Here is a 25,146-nt window from a genome sequence, read left to right on the forward strand (position 1 = left end):
TCCTGTTATCCAAATCATGTTTGCAGGTGAGTAAAAGGTGAAATAAAAAAAAAATGTGAGAAAATAGGGAAAACCAGAATAAATCTACAGACATTATTTTGCTCATTACAAATTATTACAGCCTAAAGTCGAATTACACCCTTTCGTAACAACGATAGCTATTTATAACTAAACATCATATGCCATTAAGGTATGTGGTAGTACTGTTAAAATTTTCCAATATTCGGTATTCGAATAATTATTTGATTAATTATACATTATTGTAAATCATTATAATTGTATTTCAAAACTTTATGTAGAATTATACGTTTATTTGAATAATTATTGTGAATAGTTACAAGTTTATGTGAATAGTTATTTTGAATTCCCTACACTTATTTGAATGATTATTTTGAGTGACACATTTGAATAACTATTTTGAACAGTTATATGTTTATTTGAGTAAACAAGTTTATTGCAACTTGTTTCATTACTTTTCCAAGATTTTAAAAAGTTTTACGTTGTATGATTATGCCGGTTACGCTAAAGGATATGGTGATGATCAGAAATTAATGAAATGATGGGCTGAAGAAAGTGGGGAGAAACGGGAGAATTCCGAGAAAACCTACGCACGCGGTGTTTGTCCACCTCCAAGTTCACTTGGCGCAAGCTGGGTTCGAACCAGGGACCCCATGCACCAGAGGTGCAAACCAAGATAATTCGAAAGAATACATGTTTGGAAGATTCTGATACAAAATTATTCAAATTTTATTTAACTCTAGTTTGGAGCTATACTGTAGTAATATGATTCAAAATAATTATTTTATAAATTGTTCAATCGCCACTAAAGGTCTCAAGTTATATTAGACGCAAAATAAATAAAACTAAAATAAAAATAATAAACACGAAATATTAGTATGTGCAACTATTTCACAAGAATTTCGTAGAGAAATAATTCCACGAATTGAATTTACTAGTTACTCAAACTTTGCAACAGAATTCCGATATCCAAACTCTTTAAAAAAAAAAAAAAAAAAAAAAAAAAAAAAAAAAAAAAAAAAAAAAAAACGCACGCATTGCATGACATTCACTGAAATAAGGAGTAGGTAGATAGGTGGAATAAATCTGTGGTACTTTTCAAAAACTTCTGTGCCAGTTACATTAACCTTCATAATCGCTTAAAAGAAATGCAAGCATTTCAACACTCCAGTTGCCTAGAAAAATCTCCCATCCAATACATGTTGGTTATGATGAAACCTTTATTACCACCCGAAACAGAAAACGAGAGGGAAAAAAAGTTTTTTCCGAACAGTTCAATAGCCTGCTTTGTACACATTACGTAGTTTGTTTCAGTAACTTTTGTCTATTATATATACAGTATTTCGAAAGAAGCTCCATTCTTGGAAGCAAATAAAATTTAAACAGTTCTATATACCACAATAAAAAGTTTTGCTGCGCAGTAGATAAGGGCATTCAACTGTTATTTTCTAAGTATCTCATAATTCCAGTAACTAGGCTTTTTTTTTTATATAATGCGTCAATATACCGCCAGAGGTCAAGGTTACACACTTTCGTGTCTTACATTGCTGTAACAAGGTTACGAAGAAAAATATGGTATTAGAAAAAAAAGTGTGATTGTGATTTGTTATATATGTCCATATATATATAATATATATAATATGACGCAACGAGGTCATAAAGGACAGGATTTACCGATTAAAGGAAAATCCAAATCATTTCTCGGCGCTCTAATCCTAGTAATTTGAACCTGTGACCCCCACACACTAAAAGTAAGCATTTTACCCATGACGGTAAGCGACTGTACTTTTATTCGAAACATATAAATTACTCCTCTCTTTTTGTTAATGTCTCATTTTGCCCTTGTACAAATATTAACAGTGTTGAGTAACTGCGCGCGTTGATTTAAATGGGAATCATTTTTTTCTGTCTGAACTGGAATTTTAATTGTCTGATTTTGCCAATTTCTTCTAATCTATTTAAATATCCCTTACTTCGTCAAAATATAATTTTGTGTTATATATTAAAATGTATTGAGCGTTTGCAGGTCAAAGCTGAGAATATACTGATTGTGATTTTAAAATAACACTATGAAACCACATATACACTACCGGTACCGCTCAGAAGTTTTCGAATACCCCGTATTTTTGTAACCATCTACTGTGAACCTATTATTTTGGCACGAAAACTTCACCGCTCTGCATCAGATGCACTCCTGCCCTAAAGCACAGAATTTGACGATAGTTGAATCAAGATCTGAGAAGTACTGCAGATGATATGTCGATTCTTAAAACTGAGGCCAAAATAGGATATTTCATATATATATATAGGATTACATAGAATAAAACGAAACTTTGCAAGGCGGGGCAACAAATTAGTTTTGTTGAACGATGTAGATACAGTGAGGAAATGCAGTGACAGAAATTTGAAAGAAAAATCAGTTTTCAAAATTTTGCAGTTTTTTTACCTTATAGATATGCTGGCTTTAAAAAAGCTAAAAATGCCATTTTTTGAAATTTTTTTAGACGGTCAATATACATCCTTCTCTGCTCCATTGTCACTCAGTGAAAGCGTATATATAATGTTCGTCGTTACTATTTCAACGAGCAACAATGGAGCATACGAAACCATCGTAAACATTTTTGGTGTTTTAAACGTTAGCATATCAATAAGCTATAAAGAACTGCAACATTTAGAAAACTACTTTGTTTCAAATTTTTGTCACTGCATTGACCCTCTATGTCTACACTTTTCAAACAAAACTAACATTTTGCCTCACCTACCACACTTTTGTTTATACTATGCAATATCTACTTCACATTGTCTTTTTTGGTTTCAATTTTAAGAATTATAATTTGACATACCATCTGCATTACCTCTCAGACCTGGATTCAACTGTCGTCAAATTTGATGCTAATTAGGCAGGAGTATCTCTGATGCAAGGCGGTAAAGTTCTTGTGCCAAAATAATAGGATTACAGAACATGGTTACAAAAATCCGGGGTGTTCGAAAACTTTTGAGAGGTAGTATGTAACGGTATCATTTTTTTCAAAGTCCTTTTGCCATTTTTCCGATGCTATCCCGTTGTTATGAAACTTTTGTGATTCCTGATAATAATAATAATAATAATAATAATAATAATAATAATAATAATAATAATAATAATAATAATAATAATAATAATAATAATAATAATAATAATAATAATAATAATAATAATAATAATAAAAAGAAGAAGAAGAAGAAGAAGAACCAACAACGGTGATTCTATTATGACCTATCCTTAAGAAAACGACACCGAGAAAAGAACTGTTCTCCCTTAGAATCAGAATTGCCTTTCTTGTGTAACACTTTATGGATCTTGGCGTACAGATAACCTTTGAAGGCAATCTGGCTTCCGACTGCTATTAACCTTTAGTGATCTAGTTAAGTGAAATTGGTCCCTCAACTATTGATCTTCCGGGTTCCAGACCACAAAAGGTTAATACTCCGGAGAGAGAATTAAGCCTCACACCGGATGAAAAAGTAAGAAAACAAATGGACAACCATTAGAGAGCTAAATACTGTAAAAAACATTTACAACGTTGGGGATAACAAATGGCAAGACCACTGTCCATGAGAAAAACATACTCTTCTCATACATTCAACTTTGTAAATTAAGTTTGAAATGAATAAATATAGTTTTCGTAAGCACACAAACAATTAAGTACTCTCCATGGCATAAGAATCTGAAATCCAATATTTTGATCCAAAAGTTAAAACAGTCCGAACAAGAATTTCTGTTTCGCCTGCATGTAAAATAAGGTAGAGATAATGATATACATTACCAACAGGCCTGTAGGAGAAACAGAAATAGACCAAACATGAATTCCAGTTTCGCCTACATTTAAAATGAGACAGAGATAATGATTTTTAAAAAAAATGCCAACAGAGCTGTAGTCACAATAAGAATAGGCCGAACAGGAAGTCCTGGCTCGCCTACATGTAAGGTGAGATACAGAAACGGCATAAATTGCCAATATACTTGTAGGCGAAAACAAATAGGCTAAAAGGAGTTCCTGTTTCGCCTACTAATGATATACATTGTCAACAAGGCTGTAAAAGGAACACAAAAACAAGAAAATGTGGCTTATGATCTTGGAGGAAATGGACATTTCTGCTACAGGCATTGTAGCAATTCTCTTAGCGTTATTTTCGAAATTAAAAGGAAAAACGTGATGAATGAGAATGGTAAAAACGCTTAACAACGAAAAGATGAAGACACTCCATTCGAACTAAAAAGAATGCACTCAGCACTAAAACAAACACCGTTTATGATTGCTGCATTCAAGAGTGACATTTTATTATTACGAGGATGATTCAAAAAGTAATGCCTCCGAGCCCACTACTTGGCAATAGTACTACAAACATTCTGAACTGTTTATTATTAATGCACTGATAATTAAGCTATAGAATGTCACTTGTTTCACCTTCCTAAAGCTTCTCGTTCCAGAGTAATGGAGTAATTCATGACATCCAGTAGTGACGTGCGAAACTATTGATTGCGGGAGGTTATGCGCCCAGAAACATTCATCGCCGGAGACGAGTTGTGGGTACACCATAACAACCCGGAAACGAAGAATCAGTCGATGGAGTACCGCCACACGTCCTCTCCTCCGCCGAAAACTTCAAAGTTGTCCCATCTGCTGGCAAAGTGTTGTTGACATTATGCCTTATCCTGCCTATATTCTGGATCTTGCGCCCTGCGACTTTTGACTCTTCTCCTAACTTAAGGATCATCTGAAGGACCAACGTCACAGTTGTGACGCGGACGTGGAAGCAGCAGTTCGGCAATGGTGTTGCCACTAGGGATGGCCACAAAGTTTCGGTTCCTGCGGAACCGGTTCTCGGAGATCGGGTTTTCAGAACCGGTTCCAGACCTGGATCCGAAAACCCCCAAAGACCCGTAAAGGAGGCACAAGTTCACCTTCAAAACACTGCAAAGAGGACCATGCGCTTGTGCCCTCCCCGCCCAGACCCGCTTGTGCCCCCAGAAAAAAATATTTGGTCTACCAGTGGGTGTTTAGCCAAATAAGTTTGCCTATTTAGCCAATGAGTTTGATTGGGCGCTTGGCTGTCGCTTCCACCATTTCATCTAGCACACTGTTCACAGTCTGCCAGCAGCTCGGGTTTAGCGTAGGAATGGCCACAAAGTTCCGGTTCCAGCCGGATATCCGGTTTACAGAACCGGTTCCAGATGGATCCGAAAACCGGTTCCAGAACAGGATCTTGGGAACTGGTTCCAGACCTGGATCCGAAGAACCGGTTCCAAACCTGGATCCGAAGAACTTATTGCAGACCTATATCCGTAACACCGGTTACATACCTGGATCCGAAAACCGGTTCCGGAACCGGATCCGTTCAGACCCGAAAACCGGTTCTACCAGGAACCGGTTCTGGCCATCCCTAGTTTCCACCAGACACTACAACTCTTCGCCGACGGCATGAAAAACCTTGTTTTGCGTTGGTGCAAGTGTATTGTCCGTAATGGGGACTATGTTGAAAAATGATGCCACCATTTATAGCTGACATTGCAAGCTTTCCACTGATACCTATATCGGTGCTATCTGTCAAATACAAATAAAGGTATCACCTTGGAGGCATTACTTTCTGAATCACCCTCGTAATATTTCAATGTAAATTGTATCATTGTTAATCTTTATTTTGTTTATACTTACCAGCTGTTTCTTCTTTGCCAAATCGGTCTTTCCAAAACAACAATACATCTATCCTCCATCGAAAATAGATGGTCGCCAGCGCAATAAGGAACAACCCAAAGAGCCCCACAAGAAGTAACGTTCGTTTGTAGAACAACTGGTCTCGTATTATTGGTTGGCGGATTACTGTTCAAGAAAGAAAGGTATAAAATAATATTTTGTCAATGGTTATTACAAGCAAGAGTACAACAACAACAACAGCAAAACACTAATTGCATGACCACAAAAATAATTGGCCTCTTGTATATACAAAACAGTTACGAGTTTTGCACGATTTCTTTGCTGCTGGTTGTTTTTTTCTTGTATTCTGAGAGAAGCTAGTAATTGACGTTGGGAAGTGGACTTCAGTTGGCACACTTTCAACAATATTACTATATCATCACCGTAACTATACTTCAACACCGACATTAAGCTTATTTTCGTGTTTGCAGTCTTGCAAAACACAAGTACGTAACTTACTTGGCGAACAAATAATTTTATTAAAACTATGTTTATTCAAACACAGCAGCTTCAATAATTCGAGCAGTGGTGGCACATCGGTTATTATAATAATAATAATAATAATAATAATAATAATAATAATAATAATAATAATAATAATAATAATAATAATAATAATAATAATAATAATATAAATTTTATCAGGGGAAGATACACAAGCTAAGGGAAAAATGCTTCCTAATAGTGTACTAGCAGTAGGCTTGAAGTAAATATTATAGATATTTTTTATAAAAAGGCCTTGTGTCCATCCACAAATTAAACATAACTTTCTTACAAGGCTATCTATATTCTTTATTATAAATTAACTAGAAATGTTACAGTTTCGGAAGTATATCACTTCCTTCTTCAGACTACTACTGCAACTCTGAAGAAGTAGGAGAGTTGGAGTAGTAGTCTGAAGAAGGAAGTGATATACTTCCGAAACTGTAACATTTCTCGTTAATTTATAATAAAGAATATAGATAGCCTTGTAAGAAAGTTATGTTTAATTTGTGTTGAAGTAAATATTAATAAGTGTAAAACCATACCATACAGCAGATGTGAAAAAAGTATGACTTCACTTACTCGATCAATGGAGCAAGTTTACAAAAATTAGAGACAATTCAAGATCTAGGTGTGATATTTAACAAATAATAATAATAATAATAATAATCTTTTCGCATCATATGGCAAATGTCACCCAGGATGCATATAAAAACTTTAGGTTTCTTATCAGAACAACAAATGAATTTACGAATGATAACACTACGAGCTTTTTACTTTTCTTATGTAAGGTGCAAACTTGAATATGTCTCACTTATTTGGAACACTTCTGTGAAAACACATAGGCACAAAATAGAACAGATAGGCTACAAAGCATATTCTTACGTTTTCTCACATACAAAAGGACAGGATTTTACCCAAAATACGAATTGTATGACAATTTACTTGATAACTTTACACTTCAGACACTTGAACAAAGACGGACGTTGAACGATCTCCTTCTCTTACACAGACTTTTGCACAACAAAATAGACTGTACAGACACAATGGCAAAAATAATGATCCAGATTCCATCCCTCAAAACACACGGGAAATCGTGGCATGTTATACTGCAAGAAGGCACATGCAAATGCACTGCATATGTCACCTACATGTAGAATTTGTGCTACATACAATAAAATCAGTAAGGGTTATAAAGATGTAGACATATTTAATTGTTCTGAAAAGTCATTTAAAATACTAATATTAAATATTTTGTATAAAAAAAGTAAGGAAAATGTTTTATTTTAATTTGATATTCTATATTCAAGCACCAGCATCACTATAATTTATTTATTTATTCAAGTTTTACATTATGTATTCAAGTTTCACAGACAAAATAATTGGACAATAATGCCTCTTGTATCGATAAATAAATTATGAAATTATAAATAAATAAATTATAATGTACTAATTCTTACATACAACTTTCTGAAGGTGTACGAAACTTTCTTCCCCAGCTTACCGCGATAAGGTTTTTTTTTTTTTTTTTTTTAATTATCGATCTGACTTCTATCACTGCTGAGCTGGATGAGGCCGAAGCTACAGTACCTCGAATTAAACTATTATACATAAAGAAAAGCAAAACGTAAGGTTTCATATAATTTAAACCAACTTATTTCAATGTATACATAACGTAAGTTTACATTACTACCATTATCAGCAAATGGCTTCCTAATAATATATTGGGCTCTTGTCGGCTTACGATTAGCCCGCAACTACGAATTCGGCCACTATCAGATCGAAGGTGCTCATTGGGACGGTTTTTTAAGTGTTTACATCTAAGATGAAATAAATATATAAATTGACAACAGGCATGTAAGTGAAATAGAAATAGACTAAAAAGGAATTCCTATTTCGCCTACATCTAAGATGAGACAAGAGATAATGATACAGGCAAAAATTGCCAGCAGAGCTGTAACAAAAATAATAGGCCAAATAGAAAGTCCTGGCTCGCCTACATCCAAAGTGAGATAGAGATAATATAAATTGCCAACACACTTGTACGTGAAACAAATATGCCAAAAGGAGTTCCTGTTTCGCCTACTAATGATATAAACTGCCAACAGGATTGTAAGAGGAACAGGAATACGAGATAACGTTTCTCATGGCCTTTGAGGGAATCCTGTAACGTCGCAGCTCTCTGCTCTCTATCTCAGTAAATTACATGGAGAGGGAAATCTAGCGCAGGTAGTAAATCTGGCGCTAATAAAAGGCGGTACTGACAAGTACACAAGAGTGTCGATAGCATAGTCTATGGTTTCGCAGATATATTAAATAGTACTCGTGGATCCATGGAATAGATCTGCCAACGTTCTCCTGCTTTATCTTCTTCTCGCTCCTTTGTTCAAAGTATGCCTCACTGTATTTTCTCTGATTGTATAAGCGTGCTACGTCATACCTCGGTTAGCTGGAAATGACTGGTCTAGGATTAAGTCCATCAGTATGTTATATAACAATGATAACATACTGTGCACTATCATACTGTTAAAAAAAGACTAGCGATGCGCAATAAAGCAAACGTAGTAAGCACCTGACCCACACCATACTTTGAAGTTATATATATATTAATGGGAAAAATTAACAGAAACTGTATGTAATACGTTTATAAGGCTTAATAAGAAGTTTCTACATAAGTAAGCATAAACATGCAATGAAATATACATCTATTTAAAACAAAAATATTATGCAAAGCGCAAATTAAGTTACAGACGTTAGGGTTAACGTTGGCAATTGAGATGGTTGGCAAATGTATGGCTATGCGGCCAATTACAATGTAGGGCCAACGTTGGTAACTGAGATGGTTGGCACATGCTCGACTAAGCGGTCAATTACAATGTAGGACCGATGTTGGCAAATGCTCGGCAAAGTGGAAAACTACAATGCAGGGCCAACGTTCGCAACTGAAATAGTTGGCAAATGCTCGGCTAAGCGGTCAATTACAATATAGGACCGACGTTGGGAATTGAGTTGGTTGGCAAATGTGCGGCAAAGCGGCCAATTACAATGTAGGGTCAACGTTGGCAAATTCTCGACAAAGCGGCCAACTACAATATAGGGCGAACGCTCATAACTGAGATGGTTGGCAAATACTCACTTGTCAGTAAAGCGGCCCATTACAACGTATAGGTAACGTTGGCAATTAAGTTGATTGGCAAATGCTCGGCAAAGGGGCCAATTACAACACAAAGCCAACGTTGCCAGTTGGCAAACCTGCAATGCTAAAACGAAATATTTTATCCTTTTCGTAATTCTTTGTTCATCAGTACACAGAATACACTTTTCTTTCCCTTTTCTTGCTAAAAGGCTTCTGTCGAAATGCCTGCGCTTGTTTATATTTCTCCCTCACATTATACAGCTTCTAAATGTTTCCATAGAACTATCGGAAATTCAGTTAAGTGTTTTCTATCTTTATATTTCTAGAAAAGGAAAGAAGAAACGAACTATTTAAGATTCTACAACGTATGTATAAACTCACGTCCTGGGAAAAACAAAGCAGAATCTCCTGCTATTTTCTGTTTTTCCCACACATATGTATATACATTTCCTTACAACGTCAGTAGAACTGACGTCGGGAAGATTAGCGTGAACTATTTTTCCGTTCTGTGAAAAATTTATAGAACTATTTTTTCTTAGTAAATACCGGAAACGACGAAATGGCATTAGTTAATGTAAGCATTCATGTGCAACTGTTTTAGAAACTCTATTTTTCTTTTACTTTCTTCTTTTTTTTTTAAAAAAAAAAAAATATAATGTACAGTAATACATAAACGGGGAGTTCCTCGTGGCTGTACTGTTAGTGGACGCGTCTACGGTACGGAAGACCCGGGTTTGGTTCCCAATGGAAGCTCGTGTGGTTCGGATCCCTTGCTAAGTTATAGATCTACACCTTATATAGCCTCGGTGCTAAAAAAAGTATGCTAAATTCCAAATCAACCAATGAATCAGTCACAGGTAGTGTATCAATTTTTCCCGTAATGTATCGGCATGCCACAGGAAACATGTACTCCCTATTGTTTTGGCAACTACAAACAACATGGTGAATGAACACAATTTTGAAGAACATGCTACATTTTTTCTTCTTTCTTTGTAATAGACCATCAATTAGTATTCCGATAATCTATAGACTACTCTACACACACCAATCCCTGCCTATCTTCTGACGTAATCACGTTCAAAAGTTAGACGCCATAACTTTTGGGCTAGATGTAAACAGTTACTGCTCGCTCTTACTTTATACGTATTTCTTGTAGGGTTCTGATTAGGGATGGGCAAAACCAGTTTTTATAAAAACCGGAAACCGGTTTCTAGAAAAACCGAAATCCGAAAAATTGATATTTCGGTTTTCTTCAAAACCGGTTCGGTTTTTTCACCGAATGCGGTTTCAGTTTTCTTCAAAATCGGTTCGGTTTTCACCGAAACTGCTTTCGGTTAAAAAAAAACTTTTGGAAAACACATAAAACTACTTCTGTGGAAAGGGAATCAGTTTCCGGAGAACACCGAAACATTATTCTGATCTGAAATAGAACCCATTTTGAAAGAAAAAAACCGGAACCAGTTTTGAAGAAAAACCAAACCGGATCCGGTGAAAAACCGGTTTTTGGAGAAAACTGATAACCGGTTTCGGTGAAAAACGGAACCGGTTTTTGGAGAAAATCGAAACCAGTTTCTGGGAAAAACCGAACCAGGTTTTGGAGAAAACCGAAACCGGGTTCGGTGAAAAACCGATTTTTAAATTTCAAAACCCGATTTTGGTTTTCCTAAAAATCGAAAAACCTGTTTTTGTGCCCAGCACTAGTTCTGATTCATACATGCTATCCTTTTCTATAGAATTGGCTTTCAAATGACACCACTCTTGTGGGGCTATAACTTAACAGCCTGTAAGAGAATCCTGCTGAAATTTTAGTTCAAAATTTCCCTTCTTATACATTGTTGGAGGTACGTTCGTTTCTAGTGCAGTTCGTATATAAAGAATGCCTCCTTCTAATGTGGTGGCCAAGGGCGCCTATGTTGTGGTTTCCAGAGGGGGGGCAAGTACAAGAGACATTTCAAATATAGTTGAAAATTTTGCTGTAACTATTCTAAAAATTCTATTGGGTTTTCGATCTTCCGAAGTATAATTTCCTCTAGAGGGGCAAGCGCCCCCTCTGCCTCCTCTGATGGGCGCCCTTGGTGGTGGCTCGTGCAATAAATAAGTTGTCATCGGAGGGATCTTGAGGAAAAACCCCCGATAACTAAATGGCCAATCAGAACCCTCATTTGAAACAGTTGACAGTCGCTTGTGAACTCCACATGGAGTCTTAATTGCCACATTTCCAAATACTGTTCTTTAAGTGAGTGATCGATTCCCCGTTCCCAAGACCAGTTTCCTTGTTCTTACAATGCCTGACATCTGTTTCACAATTAGCCATAATATTGGGAAGAATGAACAGACACAGTACGTATTAAGAAGTTGCAACTAGAGACCTGCACGGGCCGCGCCTGGCCCGAGACCCGAAGCCCGGCCCGGCTCGCAGGCCGACTCTATTATTTCTTTGGACCGGGCCGGGCTTGGGCGGGCCGACACTGATTTGTCTTCAGGTCGGGCCGGGGTGGGCCGATTAATTGCAATTCTTTAATTATTATTCACATTCGTTAAACGATAATTAGAATTAAGGCAAACGTTGAAGAAGTGTGCCCGTGAAAAATGTTACAAAATGAAACTTCGAAAATTTATCGAGCCCTGGCCGGACTTGGGCCAAGAGTTTTAAAAAAACATCGGGCCGGGCCGGGCTTGGGCCGAAAATCTCCAAAACTTTTCGGGCCCGGGCTGGGCCGGGTCTACGTACATTCGGGCTGGATTGGGCTTGGGCCGAAAAATTCGGCCCGTGCAGGTCTCCCCGGAAATGTGATCAAAAGAGGGATCAAGAGAGGAAACGATGCTGTTGTGAAAATCAGCATGGGATTAGCGAATGGCACTGCTATTGAGTGAACATACTATAGCTGATTCGGTAGTAGGTCCTATTTCATATAGTTTCAGTGTTGAAAAAGCACATCAAACTGGAAAACAATCCAATCAACTTAACAAATAAGCAAATAACTACAATACTTTCGTCTTACCTTCTTGTTTGAGCCACACAGTCAACTCAAGCATTTGATCATCGCTGTTACTTATGTGGCACATATACTCCCCGAAGTCTTCTGGTTGAACATCGTGGATCAGCAGATATGCTCCAACGATTTGGTTGTCCTCTCTGAAATATACAAACACAATTAGTTAGTATCTTGTGTACACAAATCGGTTTATCGACAAGTTTCGAGAATATTTTCCCCCTCGGCTAACGAACAATATTTTCGGGGTACTTATGCCCTCAATAGTACCCACAGAGTTTTGTGTACAAAAATCTAACTGCTTTTTTTTTTTCATTTGTGTGTGTTAGTGTGTGTGTTTCTTATTAATGATAATGGTTTGTTAATTTAAAGTTACTTATTTGTATTTAAAGAGGACAACGTTAATTTTAATTCTGTACTCCACATAGGGGAAAAAAACTTTAAAATGTAAAAGAAAATACCTACAATACCATGTTTTTGAAATGCAATTAAATGAAATCTTTCAGTTTTTACCATCCCACAATTATGTCCGTTAGACTAAGGGAGACAATGATAATGAAAGAAGCAGTGGAATGAAATGTGGGAGGAGACAGGAGTATCCCGAGAAAACCTACGGATACGACGTTGTCCACCACAAATTTATTTGGCCGGGGATCGAACTAGAGGCCCCACGCAGGAATAAGCGCTTTACCACCGTGTTACCCAATACCATGTTTATGTAACTAAAACGGTTTAATTGTATTTACATTAATTTCAATGAGAAAACTGGTTTCAAAAATCAAAATGAAATCTGTAAGTTTTACGTCCCACAGTTATGCCGGTTAGGCTAAAGGAGACGGTGATGATGAGAGATGAGTGAAATGAAGAAAGTGGGAGGAAACGGGAGAACCCCGAGAAAACTTACGAACACGGTGTTTGTCCACCACAAAGTCCACACGGCGCGAGTTGGGATCGAACCAGGAACCCCAAGCACCGGATGTGAACGCTCTACCACTGAGCCACCGCGTTCCCCTAAAATTGGTTTCAGTTCACGAACATTTCGACAATGTTACTGAAGATTAAGTCCGTGATTGAATGGTCCATTGTATCTTATAAACTTCCATGCCTTCCTTTAATATCCACCTTTAATATTCTTTAATATGCATTCTTACTTATTCATCCCTTCTTATGGCTTTGGCCGAATCTTCTATCACATTCTTTGCCTTTAAGAGCTTACTTGTATGTGATTCGAAATGCACGTGAAGTTACAGGTTGAAGTCTCATATAAGTTTATATTGCTGTTCTCATTTTTTATTTCGGATTACTACGTACAACATCAAAATAACAATAATAACTTTGTCTATTTAGGCAGGTTAGAATTTTAAATTTTACTACTTCAGTAAAAGAAATAGGAAAGACTAAATCAAATAACAACAAGAATATACCAAGCAATTCTTTTACAAACTATCCTAAAACAAAATTTAAATTTTTAGATTAATAATGATAATATAGGGGCACGATGACTCAGTGTACAGCCGTCTCCTTTAGCCTAAAGCGCTCCATCGTGGCACGTAAACTTAGAAATTTCATTTCAATTATAATAAGTTTTATTTTAATTACTGCAAACAGTTCTCAAACAAAAATACAGTTCTTGTAAAATATCAATACGTGTGGTACTGATAGAATACAATATATGAGGATATTTCCAAAAGTTAGGTCTCCAAAGCGTTGGAGACGCAGGGAAACTATGCGGTTGTTGGCAACACTGCTGCACTTGTTGTTTCCCCTACTTCCAAATAAGTCTGTGCTAGGGATGGGCAAAACCGGTTTCTAGAAAAACCGAACTCCGAAAAAACGACATTTCGGTTTTCTCCAAAACCACTTTTGTTTTTTTCACCGAAACTCGTTCCGGCGAAAACTTTTGGAAAACACATAAAACTATTTCTGTGGAAACGGATTCGGGTTTCCGGAGAATAACAAAACACTATTCTGGTTTGAAATAGAACCAATTTTGAAAAAAAAAGAAGCGGAATCGGTTTTCAAGAAAACCGAAATCGGATCACGTGAAAAACCGAGCCGGTTTATGGAGAAAACCGAAACCGGTTTCGGTGAAAAACCGAACTGTGTGTGGAGGAAACCGAAACCGGTTTCTGTGAAAAACCACTTTTTAAAATTTTCAAACACCGGTTTCAGTTTTCCTTAAAACCTATAACCAAAAAAAACGTTTTTTGTGCCCACCACTAGTCTGTGCACATCTCTGTCATCAGTTTTTTGCCTCCCCTTGTAATGGTATTTTGACTTCCCCCCCTGAAAAAAAAATCCTGCTGGTTGCTGGTGGTAGAACTTAGCAAGCTTATGCATCTGTAATAACTTTGTGTTATGATGTATAGCCCTTGGTTTCTAAGGAACGTGGAATCGAAGTTAGCAAAAATTAATGAAGGATTTTCATTTTTTTAAAATTTTATTTTCGCAATAACAAAACATATTGATTTTTCTATTAAGACTACATTTTGAAACCTATTTGCTCCAAACGTTCATCGTTTTTCGGAAACCTTCTCTAGAAGGATCTCGTATTTCGAACATTATTATCCCAGACAACTCAGTACAAACTTCAAAACTTGGCGAGAAACGCTTCCTATAATTTATTCACAAGCACCAGAAAATTAAATCCTTCTCTTTGAAGAAGCTCCATGCAATATTCAAGACGCCAGACGATGCAGTATTTAAGATTATGTGAAGCGTACTGAAAGAGCATACTTCTCTTCTTTTACTTAGCATACGAAGAACTGTAGAAGAGAAAATGCTGTGCGCTATCGGTATCAAAGCAGAGAAAGAAGTATTTGAAAGAAAACAAAAACAAACAAAAAACAATCACATGAAAATGCAAATATTGTAAAAGTTTTATGGTCAGCTAGTTTTCATGTAAACAGTATTATTATTATTATTATTATTTTTTTTTTTTTTTGTAAAATACAACGTAAATTCTCCTTTGGAACAATACATTAAAAACTACATACATACAAAAGATAACAGCATGAACACCAATTATTCAGTACACTTTAAAAAATATCGTTTATTACGTAAACAAAGCTGAAACACACAATGACATTACAAAACAATGGATATGTACCGGTAAAACTTTTTTCTTACTTTACTAAAATACTTCTATTTTGGAAAAATGTATTTTTCTCTTTCATTTACTTAATCGGGTTAACAAATTTTTTTCCTAAAAATATACAGGATGTTTCAAAACAACACCAACAAAGTTTGGGAGGTGATTCCTTACACCAAGATAAGACGAAAAGTATAGCCCAACCTGGGTGCACAAATGCTTCGTTTCGGAGTTACAGGTTGTCGGAAACATGAAAAAATGAACTTTAAAGGCCCATAGCTCCAAAACTATGGGACCTATCATAGTCGGGTCAAGACTTCACCTAGGAACTAGTATGTGCCCTATCCAAATATCCATGTTTCAGAATGCTGCGATACTTCCGCAACGATTTTTATATAGGTAGTTGGTGAGTATATCAAATTATATACCTGTAGCCTAACTCCCTCTTTAAAAATTGTTGCTTGAGTACTGCAGGATTCTGAAAAATGTATTTTTGGATAGCGCTCATATTAGTTCCTACGGAAGTCTTGACCCGACTACGGTAGGTCCTATAGTTTTGAAACTATGTAGTTTTAAACTTCATTTTTTTTTACATGTTTTCGGCAGCCTATAACTCCGAAAGAAAGCATTTGTGCACCCAGGTTAGCCTACAGTTTTCGTCTTACCTTGGTGTCAGCAGAAATCATCTCCCAAACGTTGTTGGTGTTGTTTTGAAACACCCTGTATAAAGAACAGAATTGATTTCCTAAACACTATTCTAAAATATTTAATTATTTTTCTGTGTTCAGCAAAACTGAGCTTAAACATTAAAACAATGTAAGGTGATTTATATATATACTTGTTTTTGAAATTATATAATTAAAATTTCATATTTTTCATATTTCGGACTTCTAATTTTCATATTTCTTCTTCATATTTTGTCTCCCCCTCTAGACATAACTAATAAATAATACATTATCTGTAAGGTAACCGTTAACTTCCTAATATTACAATATCTCATGCTAGCTAGAGCCTTTTATTTCAAGTGTGTCCTCGGAAAATATGTGAAAAATACCTCGGTCCCTCCCCAACGCCCTTTTACAGAAGAAATCTTCCCTTTGTTTTTCGGGAAAGAAATGAATGACATTCGCTGTGTTGATAAGTTGTCATTCAATCGTTTGGGCTTGGCGAATGAAGATCGTAGACTACTATGGCCAACCGAAACAGTGCACAGCTAAGTCCGTAAAGTAATTCAATGTGGCAACTCTGTCCGCATCCAACCACTGAAAAATCTTGTCTACAGCAACCTGCCCCTCCTCTTTTGAGGGAGGTACGGGAAAATACACAACGACAGCAGCGCCAATAGGGGCATACTTGAAACAGAAAGGCTTTACGTTAACCCTATTACTAGAATTCTATAATCGCCTTTGCATCACATCATTTACCTATGCTATTTAAATGACTTTTTAAAAATACTATTTGCCGAGTTTGCCTACCATCCTCTTTCATTCAATTTCCTGATTTTAGTAATGAGATTGATAGTCAAGGGGGTGATGAAAGGTCAACACGTTGGGTGATATTGAGATCACAGATACAAGTGTGGAAAACCCGCTTACTTCCATTCGCGATTCATCGGCTGAAAATTGGTGATCTAAATCAATGAATTATATATACGATACTTCAAACATGACTCTCTACTTTCCGGATTTATACAATTTACCGTTTTCTGTCTCATTTCCTTCAAAAGATCACAAGAGGAAAAAGTAGCTAGCAAAAAAAAGAAGAAGAAGAAGAAGAAGAAGAAAAGAAAGAAAGAAAGAAAGAAAGAAGAAGAAGAAAGGGAAGAAACGAAATCCTATTCATGGAAATGAATCTTCGTCTAATGCAAATTACGAAAATAATTACCTTAACGATAATAAATGAGAATTTGTAGTATTCCACTGAGAATATGGTACAGCTTAGCTTCAGCTTTAACTTAATTTTCATTTAAAAAGGAAATTAGATTTAAGAAAGTAAAAAAAAAAAAAAAATTGAAAAGGGTTTATTTTTCTTGTAAATGTCTAGCTGTAAGTCAACAGGATTTTCAACATTTTTGTCGATTTGTCAAACGAAGTCCGTTAAATATAGCAAAAGTTAAAGTAAATAAAGAAACTTTGTAAATGAAATGAAATATTTGAGTTTTACGCCCCATGCTTACACTGGCTAGGCTAAAGGAGATGGTGAAAATGAGAAATGAATGAAATGGCGGAATGAAGAAAGTGGGAGGAAAGCGGAAAACTTCGAAAAAACTGTCTGTCCACTACAAAGCTTACTTGGCACGAGCTGGGATCGAACTAGGGACCCGTCGCACCGAAGTAAACGCTCAGCTCTACCACTTTTCTTTTGTTCGCCAATGACACTTCACATCCTTTCCACGTATTCCGAACACAACAAGGACACGAACTCAGAAATATCGAGAACAATTAAAATTCCGTTCTTACTTCAGAGGGGTTCGAACCCTCAATGGGCTTAACCTCACAATTGTCAGCCTACCGCCTCGGACCGCACCGCTACACGCACAGGCTTTTTGTTAAATTGATAGAATGAGAATCTGGGAGGAAATAGAAATATCCCGAGAAAACCCACGGACACTATATTATCCACCACAAACCTACTTGGCCGGGAATTGACCGAGGGATTCCACGCATCAGAGATAAGCGATCTACCACTGAACTACCGTAACCCCACCACTAGGCCACCGCGGCCCCAGAAATTCTCTAAAGATGAGACATATGTCTATCGATAGATATCGAGAAATCGATGAATGATTCGGGTGTGTGTAAATTGTCATGCATACTTTTCGAGACAAACGATTTGTTTTAAATCTAAAATTTGATGCACGACAACCACGACATCTACTAAGATGAATGCAATACTGAACTAAACTCGCATCAAGTTTAAGATTATGACGCTAGCAAGATGACAGTATACTGTATGGTCAATTGTCCAAAATTGTGTCTACAGTTTAATTATAGCTTTATCTAAAGATAGGACATATTATCAATCGAAAGATCACATCGAACAGACCAAAATAACATTATTTTGGGGGTAAATTTTTATGCGTACAAGAAAACGAAGATAAACTTTTATGCGTACTCTTCGATAAGTTAGAAGAAGACGAATATAAACTTTTATGAGTAATTTTCGATAAGATAGAAGAAAACGAAGATAAACTTTTATGAGTAATTTTCGATAAGATAGAAGAAAACGAATATAAACTTTTATGAGTACTTTTCAATAAGATAGAAGAAAACGAATATAAACTTTTATGAGTAATTTTCGATAAGTTAGAAGAAGACGAATATAAACTTTTATGGGTAATTTTCGATAAGATAGAAGAAAACGAAGATAAACTTTTATGGGTAATTTTCGATAAGATAGAAGAAAACGAATATAAACTTTTATGAGTAATTTTCGATAAGATAGAAGAAAACAAAGATAAACTTTTATGGGTAATTTTCGATAAGATAGAAGAAAACGAAGATAAACTTTTATGCGTACTTTTCAATAAGATAGAAGAAAACGAATATAAACTTTTATGGGTAATTTTCGATAAGATAGAAGAAAACGAAGATAAACTTTTATGGGTAATTTTCGATAAGATAGAAGAAAACGAAGATAAACTTTTATGAGTAATTTTCGATAAAAATGAAATGAAATCTTTGAGTTTTACGTCCCACGGTTATGCCGGTTAGGCTAAAGGAGACGGTGAAGATGAGTGATAAATGAAATGGTGGAATGAAGAAAGTGGGAGGAAACGGGAGAACCCCGAGAAAACCCACGCACACGGTGTTTGTCCACCACAAAGTTCACTTGGCGGGGGCTGGGATCGAACCCGGGACCCCAAGCACCAGAGGTGAACGCTCTACCACTGAGCCACCGCGTCCCCCTAATTTTCGATAAGATAGAAGAAAACGAATATAAACTTTTATGGGTAATTTTCGATAAGATAGAAGAAAACGAATATAAACTTTTATGGGTAATTTTCGATAAGATAGAAGAAAACGAATATAAACTTTTATGGGTAATTTTCGATAAGATAGAAGAAAACGAAGATAAACTTTTATGGGTAATTTTCGATAAGATAGAAGAAAACGAAGATAAACTTTTATGGGTAATTTTCGATAAGTTAGAAGAAGACGAAGATAAACTTTTATGCGTACTTTTCAATAAGATAGAAGAAACTGAATATAAACTTTAATGAGTAATTTTCGATAAGATAGAAGAAAACGAAGATAAACTTTTATGGGTAATTTTCGATAAGATAGAAGAAAACGAAGATAAACTTTTATGGGTAATTTTCGATAAGATAGAAGAAAACGAAGATAAACTTTTATGAGTAATTTTCGATAAGATAGAAGAAAACGAAGATAAACTTTTATGGGTAATTTTCGATAAGATAGAAGAAAACGAATCTGTATGGTGTGAAAAATATGGTGATCGTTGTAAATTTGAGGAGGTGAACAGCTTCTTTTCTAGTGAAATAGGTTTTTTTTTATTTATTCGTGTACTGTACATAAAAACATACTATCAATTACCAGATGATGTCTATTCTTGTTATGAGATTTCATAGTACTGTCAAATTAATATAAGCTTGTTATTTCTGTTTTTCTTTCTCCTTTTTAACGATCTTTCTGTTTGAAATTCTCTCGTTTGATCTCGTTTCCGCTTGTCATGTTATTTTTTCCTTTTTGTATTAAAAAAATACTATTTGATTTCTTTTTTTTTTTTTAAAAAAAAAAAGGAACCAAGTTATACTTCCATGATGACGGATGAGTTACACTTCATTTTTCTCTCTCTTTACGCATTTATGCATCGTCTCATAAACCTGTCAAAACTCACGAGTAGAAAAAGTATTTCATCGTTTTTTCCCCGCTGAGACGGAAAGGGTGGGTGGTTTTTCCAATTCTGCTAAATCATCCTACTTTTTTCATTCAGTTTTTCGTACTTCTCTTCATAATCCGCTAACTCTGGAAATGCTGGAAAATTCCTTCCGCTGTCAACCAGAAAGTAAGTTCAAACTACAAGGGGGGGGAGGGAGGGAATGGCTTTTAGTGCATGAGCCTTCACAACAAACCTAATTTATCTCTTGATTTTTTTTCTCTTTACACAGCCCGAATTGATTCGCTAATTCCTCCTGGAATGGAGAGAAATATTCTTCTGAAGCAGTTGACATATTTGGCTTGAAGTAGCAGTAAAACTGTTTGCTTGTCTTTTTATTAACCTGACTTCAGATTGGATTTTAGTTCAGTGTCCCTTTCAGCAGCGAGGCTATATTATGAGATCTGGATCTATAGCTTAACGTGGGATCCGAACCACATGAGTTCCTGCCGAGAATTGAACCCAGGTCTCGCACACTGAGTGATTTTAAAGGAGGCTCAATTAAACAATAGATGCCAGCACGTACCCCCTGTCTTCCCAAAGTATTTTGTACAGAAAAAAAATACTCAAAATAATTCAATCAAATTCAAGATATGAACATTCAAACTTTGTCCAAAGAGAAGTTATATCAATACTCACTGTCTCCCTTAGCCTAAAGAGCATAATCGTGGGACGTTAAATCGAAAGGTCTCTCTAACCAGTTGTTAACAGCTGGAAGTGTTAACAACTGGAAATTGATCACTGCAACTATCGCTACGCACAAAACGAGAAAGATCGGGTAAAGATCGGCCTTTTGTCGCCTATGATAGTCATAAAAAGTAAAAGTGTCCATAAAACCCAGTATATTGTATGATTATTATTTAGATTTCTGGGCTTTCGGCATCTAAGGCCATGTTGGCCCGTCACGTTTGAGGGATGACGTCCCTCAGCAAGCATACTATCCGAGGAAAGGGAAGGAAGAAGAAGGATTGGGGAAGGAAGAAAGCGGGCTTGGGACCTATATATTAGATACCACCCCAGCATTTGCCTGGTATGAGTATATCGTATAAATATTAAGTATTAAACGTTACATCTATGCAAGACGTATATTGTAGCTAGTCACATAAAGAACTCAGCAAACGAAACATGATTTTTGATACTCTGTCAGCTTGGACGTTTTTTCGAAGTTTTAGTTTAAGGCACTTCAACAACTATCATGCTTTTAGTTTTCGTGAAAACCCATAACACGGAGACAAAACGTCGTCATATAGGTAGTAATTATGTGTGAAGCTACTAATGCAGTTCTAACAAAATGAGTCTCTTCCCTCTATTGGCTCTTCACTAAATATAATTTTCTTTGTCGCTTGTAGTTTGCGTTTGCATGTCAAGCATTGCACTGAAACGTAACTACTAGGTTTATCATTGTACAAATGAGTCAGAATAAACAAAAGATAAGCTACATATTTCTCTTACGACGTATCGTCTTAAGTTTAATCGACCCGTAAAACTTGTCGTTTAGAATATAAAAGATACCAATGAGCGCAAATAGTGTTCTGTTAATTCTTTTTGTATAGATTATGTTCAAAAACCACTACGTAGCAAGGCGAATAAACGTAAAATTATATTTGAATTTGAAATATTCATGGCGTGGTATCTTGAGAAATGTCACACTGAGAATCAAATAGATGTTCGAGCTCAAGCTGTAAACATCATTAATCAATTAGAAAAATCTGCAACAATGCTGCAGATGAGATATTTCAGCTGTTTCTGGGTCTCCGGATCACCGACTATGTCCTAGTCACCGAGTCTGAGAAGTGAAACCCAGACCCGGGTGACCCGGACAAAAATCGACCCAATGACCCATTCCATTATTGCCTACACTCTCTGCTTAATCTTAATCATTAGAGTATGCTTCACGGCGAATAATATTTTTGTTTCTTTTATAGTTTATTTATTTAGTCGAGTCATGACTATAGTGATAACCATATTACTTTTTATTTTCTATCTTATTCTTAGCCGTTGTTCAAATACATAGATCATGCGAAATAATCCTTTTTTTTTTCTGACTGCAGAAACTTCGCGATCACAAAAGCGTTACCTCGGTCTTTGTCCAACTTCATATTGTTCTGATCGATATGGAAACTTTGTTTAACTGTGATATCCCTATTTCCACCCTACTCTTCATCACATTTTTTTAAAAAATTCTTTCTCGCGGTGTACGTACACTCATATCCAAAATTATTGTCGCATGTCTATAAATTTGTTGTAGGAATATAATTTGATAACGAATTCACCAGGTATTTCTTATAATGTTAGTATTTGTATAATCGGCAAAGATATATATATATATATATATATATATATATATATATATATATATATATATATATATATATATATATATATATATATATGTGTGTGTGTGTGTGTGTGTGTGTGTGTGTGTGTGTGTGGCAAATTTTATGTCAAAAGAGCAGTAAATAACAACAATAAAACGAAAATAATTGTCCATTTAGCAACATTTTGTTTTACTCACTCTAATTTTCGTATTTATAATTATTTTCTTATGAAATTTACCATAAATATACATTTTCCAATTATACATATAGTACCAGTATTAAAAGTACCCTGCACACTCATTATCAAATTATAATCTTACAAGAAGAGTTATAGATATGCGACAATCATTTTGGACATGAGTCTACATTCATTTATATTACTAATGGAGTGACTTATCTCAGAAGCATCACCAAGAAAATAGCATAAACTGCTTTTAAACTATAAACAGTATCACAGAGTTTATATTTTAAAGGAATTATCACATTGTACATTCTAAAAAAAAAAATAAAAAAAATTAAAAAGCCTTCTCTATTATCATAGGTATTTTATGCCAATCGTAGATATTCACAAAACAGCACATACTATGTGAAAATTTTAAGACTACAGCACTGATGGTAACCTTACTTCATGTAGGTCACGTTTCTCTATCTGTACAATAGACCACACAAAATATTTGCTGAATATTTAAGATAAGGCAGTACTACAGAATCAAGAACAAACCTTTCCAATTACGATTAGTAATACTTCCGACTGTATCACACAGAGGCGGATCCAGGACCGACTTCTGGGGGGGGGGGGGGGTTGTCATACTGCTACTTTTAAGGGCTCCAAACTTTGGGATGGGTTTTATTTATTTATATATATTGACAACCTAGCCACTCAGTGCTTAATTAAATTTACTAAAATCTTTACAAATAACCTCCGCTAGGCATCGAACCCTAAGCATACTCCACCATGACAACCTAGCCACTCAGTGCTTAATTGGGGATGTAAAGTTGAGTGCAACTAGGCGCCTTTTACTTACCATTTAGAATGAGTGGGACAAACACTGATATTAACTTGCGAGAGGTTTTTTATTTGGGGATAAATTAAATAATAATACGTCTACTTTATTAAAATAAAGACATTGTATTTTGTTATGTTTATGAGTGTACTGTAAGATTTCAGAACGTTAGTAATGACGGATATTAAGATTTATTTTGCCAGACGAGTATAGAACGGTTAAGTATTGAGCTTTTGAATATTGAATTGGTGCTATACATACCTGAATAAATTGGTGTATTTTTTTTGTTGTTTTGGCGTTGAACTTGGCTTTTTTAAGCTGAATTTTTTAGCTGATGAAAGACGAAATGAGCATTGAAGTATGATTTTGTTTCAATGCTACTTTTTGTGTGACGTTTTCCGTTGTTAGGATGATTTGGAATATAAATTGTTTTTTTTTTTCCTGTTATTTGGCTGATTTTTGAATAGAACTTGGTTCTCCAAACTTGAACCAAAGAATGATTACTGTAACTTGATTATAGACTTTACTATAGACTTTTTATCAAATCTTGAAGTACTGTCCACTGTCGAATTTCTACGAACTTTTAAAGGACTCTTTAAAGATTGTTTACGAACTTTCCCAAAACCTTTTCGTCCTCTAGTTTTGTTTTGCCTTGTCCAACCTCCGTCGTCTGCTGCAGCACGTGCAACACCGTTTTCACATGGAGAGACAAATTCCTTCCATGTGTCAAAACTCAAAATTGCAATCCTCGATACGTTCTGATTTTTCGATTTTAAGCAATTTTCCGTACATCCGTAATTTTATGAAATTTGTGAAATCTTACAGATTCACTTTATACAATTTTTAGAATCTGGCTAATGTGAGGATAGACACATTGTCAACATTTCCTTCCTACATTGCCAGACTCTTAACGATGATATTCTTGTACACATGTGTTTACAATAAACTGCTGACACAAACATTAGCAACTTTGTGCAGCTTGCATTTACTCGCATATACAACATTTAATTTTTATAACCTTAATAAATGATTTTGTGACATAAATATAAAATAGAATCGAAATATACAAATTATTTTCCTCGAAAATCGAGTCCTGCTACAATATATATATATATATATATATATATATATATATATATATAAAATAAGAAAGTTTCCTCTTCTAGGGGGGCGGCTGCCCCTGGATCCGCTCCTGGTGTCACACCACTCACTTAAAAAAGTGAACTTTCAGTAAAGAAAAATTATATAAAGTATAATAACAATCAATTTTATTTTGCTGCTATAAATTGTCTTAATTTCTTTGTCCATACGAAGTACATAATACTACGAAACAGTTACGTGGGATGGTGGTGTGTAGGCAGGTAAGATCGGATACCACTTCACCTGAACCCAATGTTAACGACACGTGCGAAATGTCACGCATGAACCTTCTCGGTTCATTTTTTTTTTTTTTTTTCGTGTCATCAGGC

At 35.6% G+C, this 25,146-nt stretch overlaps 1 protein-coding gene across 2 annotated transcripts in view; it reads right to left on the reverse strand.

The window, feature by feature from the left end:
- LOC145693621 (interleukin-1 receptor accessory protein-like 1) overlaps positions 1 to 25,146 on the reverse strand; it is a 321,166-nt gene that overhangs the window by 21,871 nt on the left and 274,149 nt on the right. For both annotated transcript variants that reach the window (XM_081769777.1, XM_081769776.1), the window contains exons 5-6: positions 12,375 to 12,508; positions 5,715 to 5,879 (exon numbers count right to left, since the gene is read on the reverse strand). In XM_081769777.1, coding sequence (XP_081625903.1) covers positions 5,715 to 5,879; positions 12,375 to 12,508 — 299 coding nt within the window. The remainder of the gene's footprint in view (positions 1 to 5,714; positions 5,880 to 12,374; positions 12,509 to 25,146) is intronic.

This window comes from Thermobia domestica, chromosome 8 (assembly GCF_964235325.1).
Source record: "Thermobia domestica chromosome 8, izTheDome1.hap1.1, whole genome shotgun sequence".
In the NCBI taxonomy this organism is placed as follows: Eukaryota; Metazoa; Arthropoda; class Insecta; order Zygentoma; family Lepismatidae; genus Thermobia; species Thermobia domestica.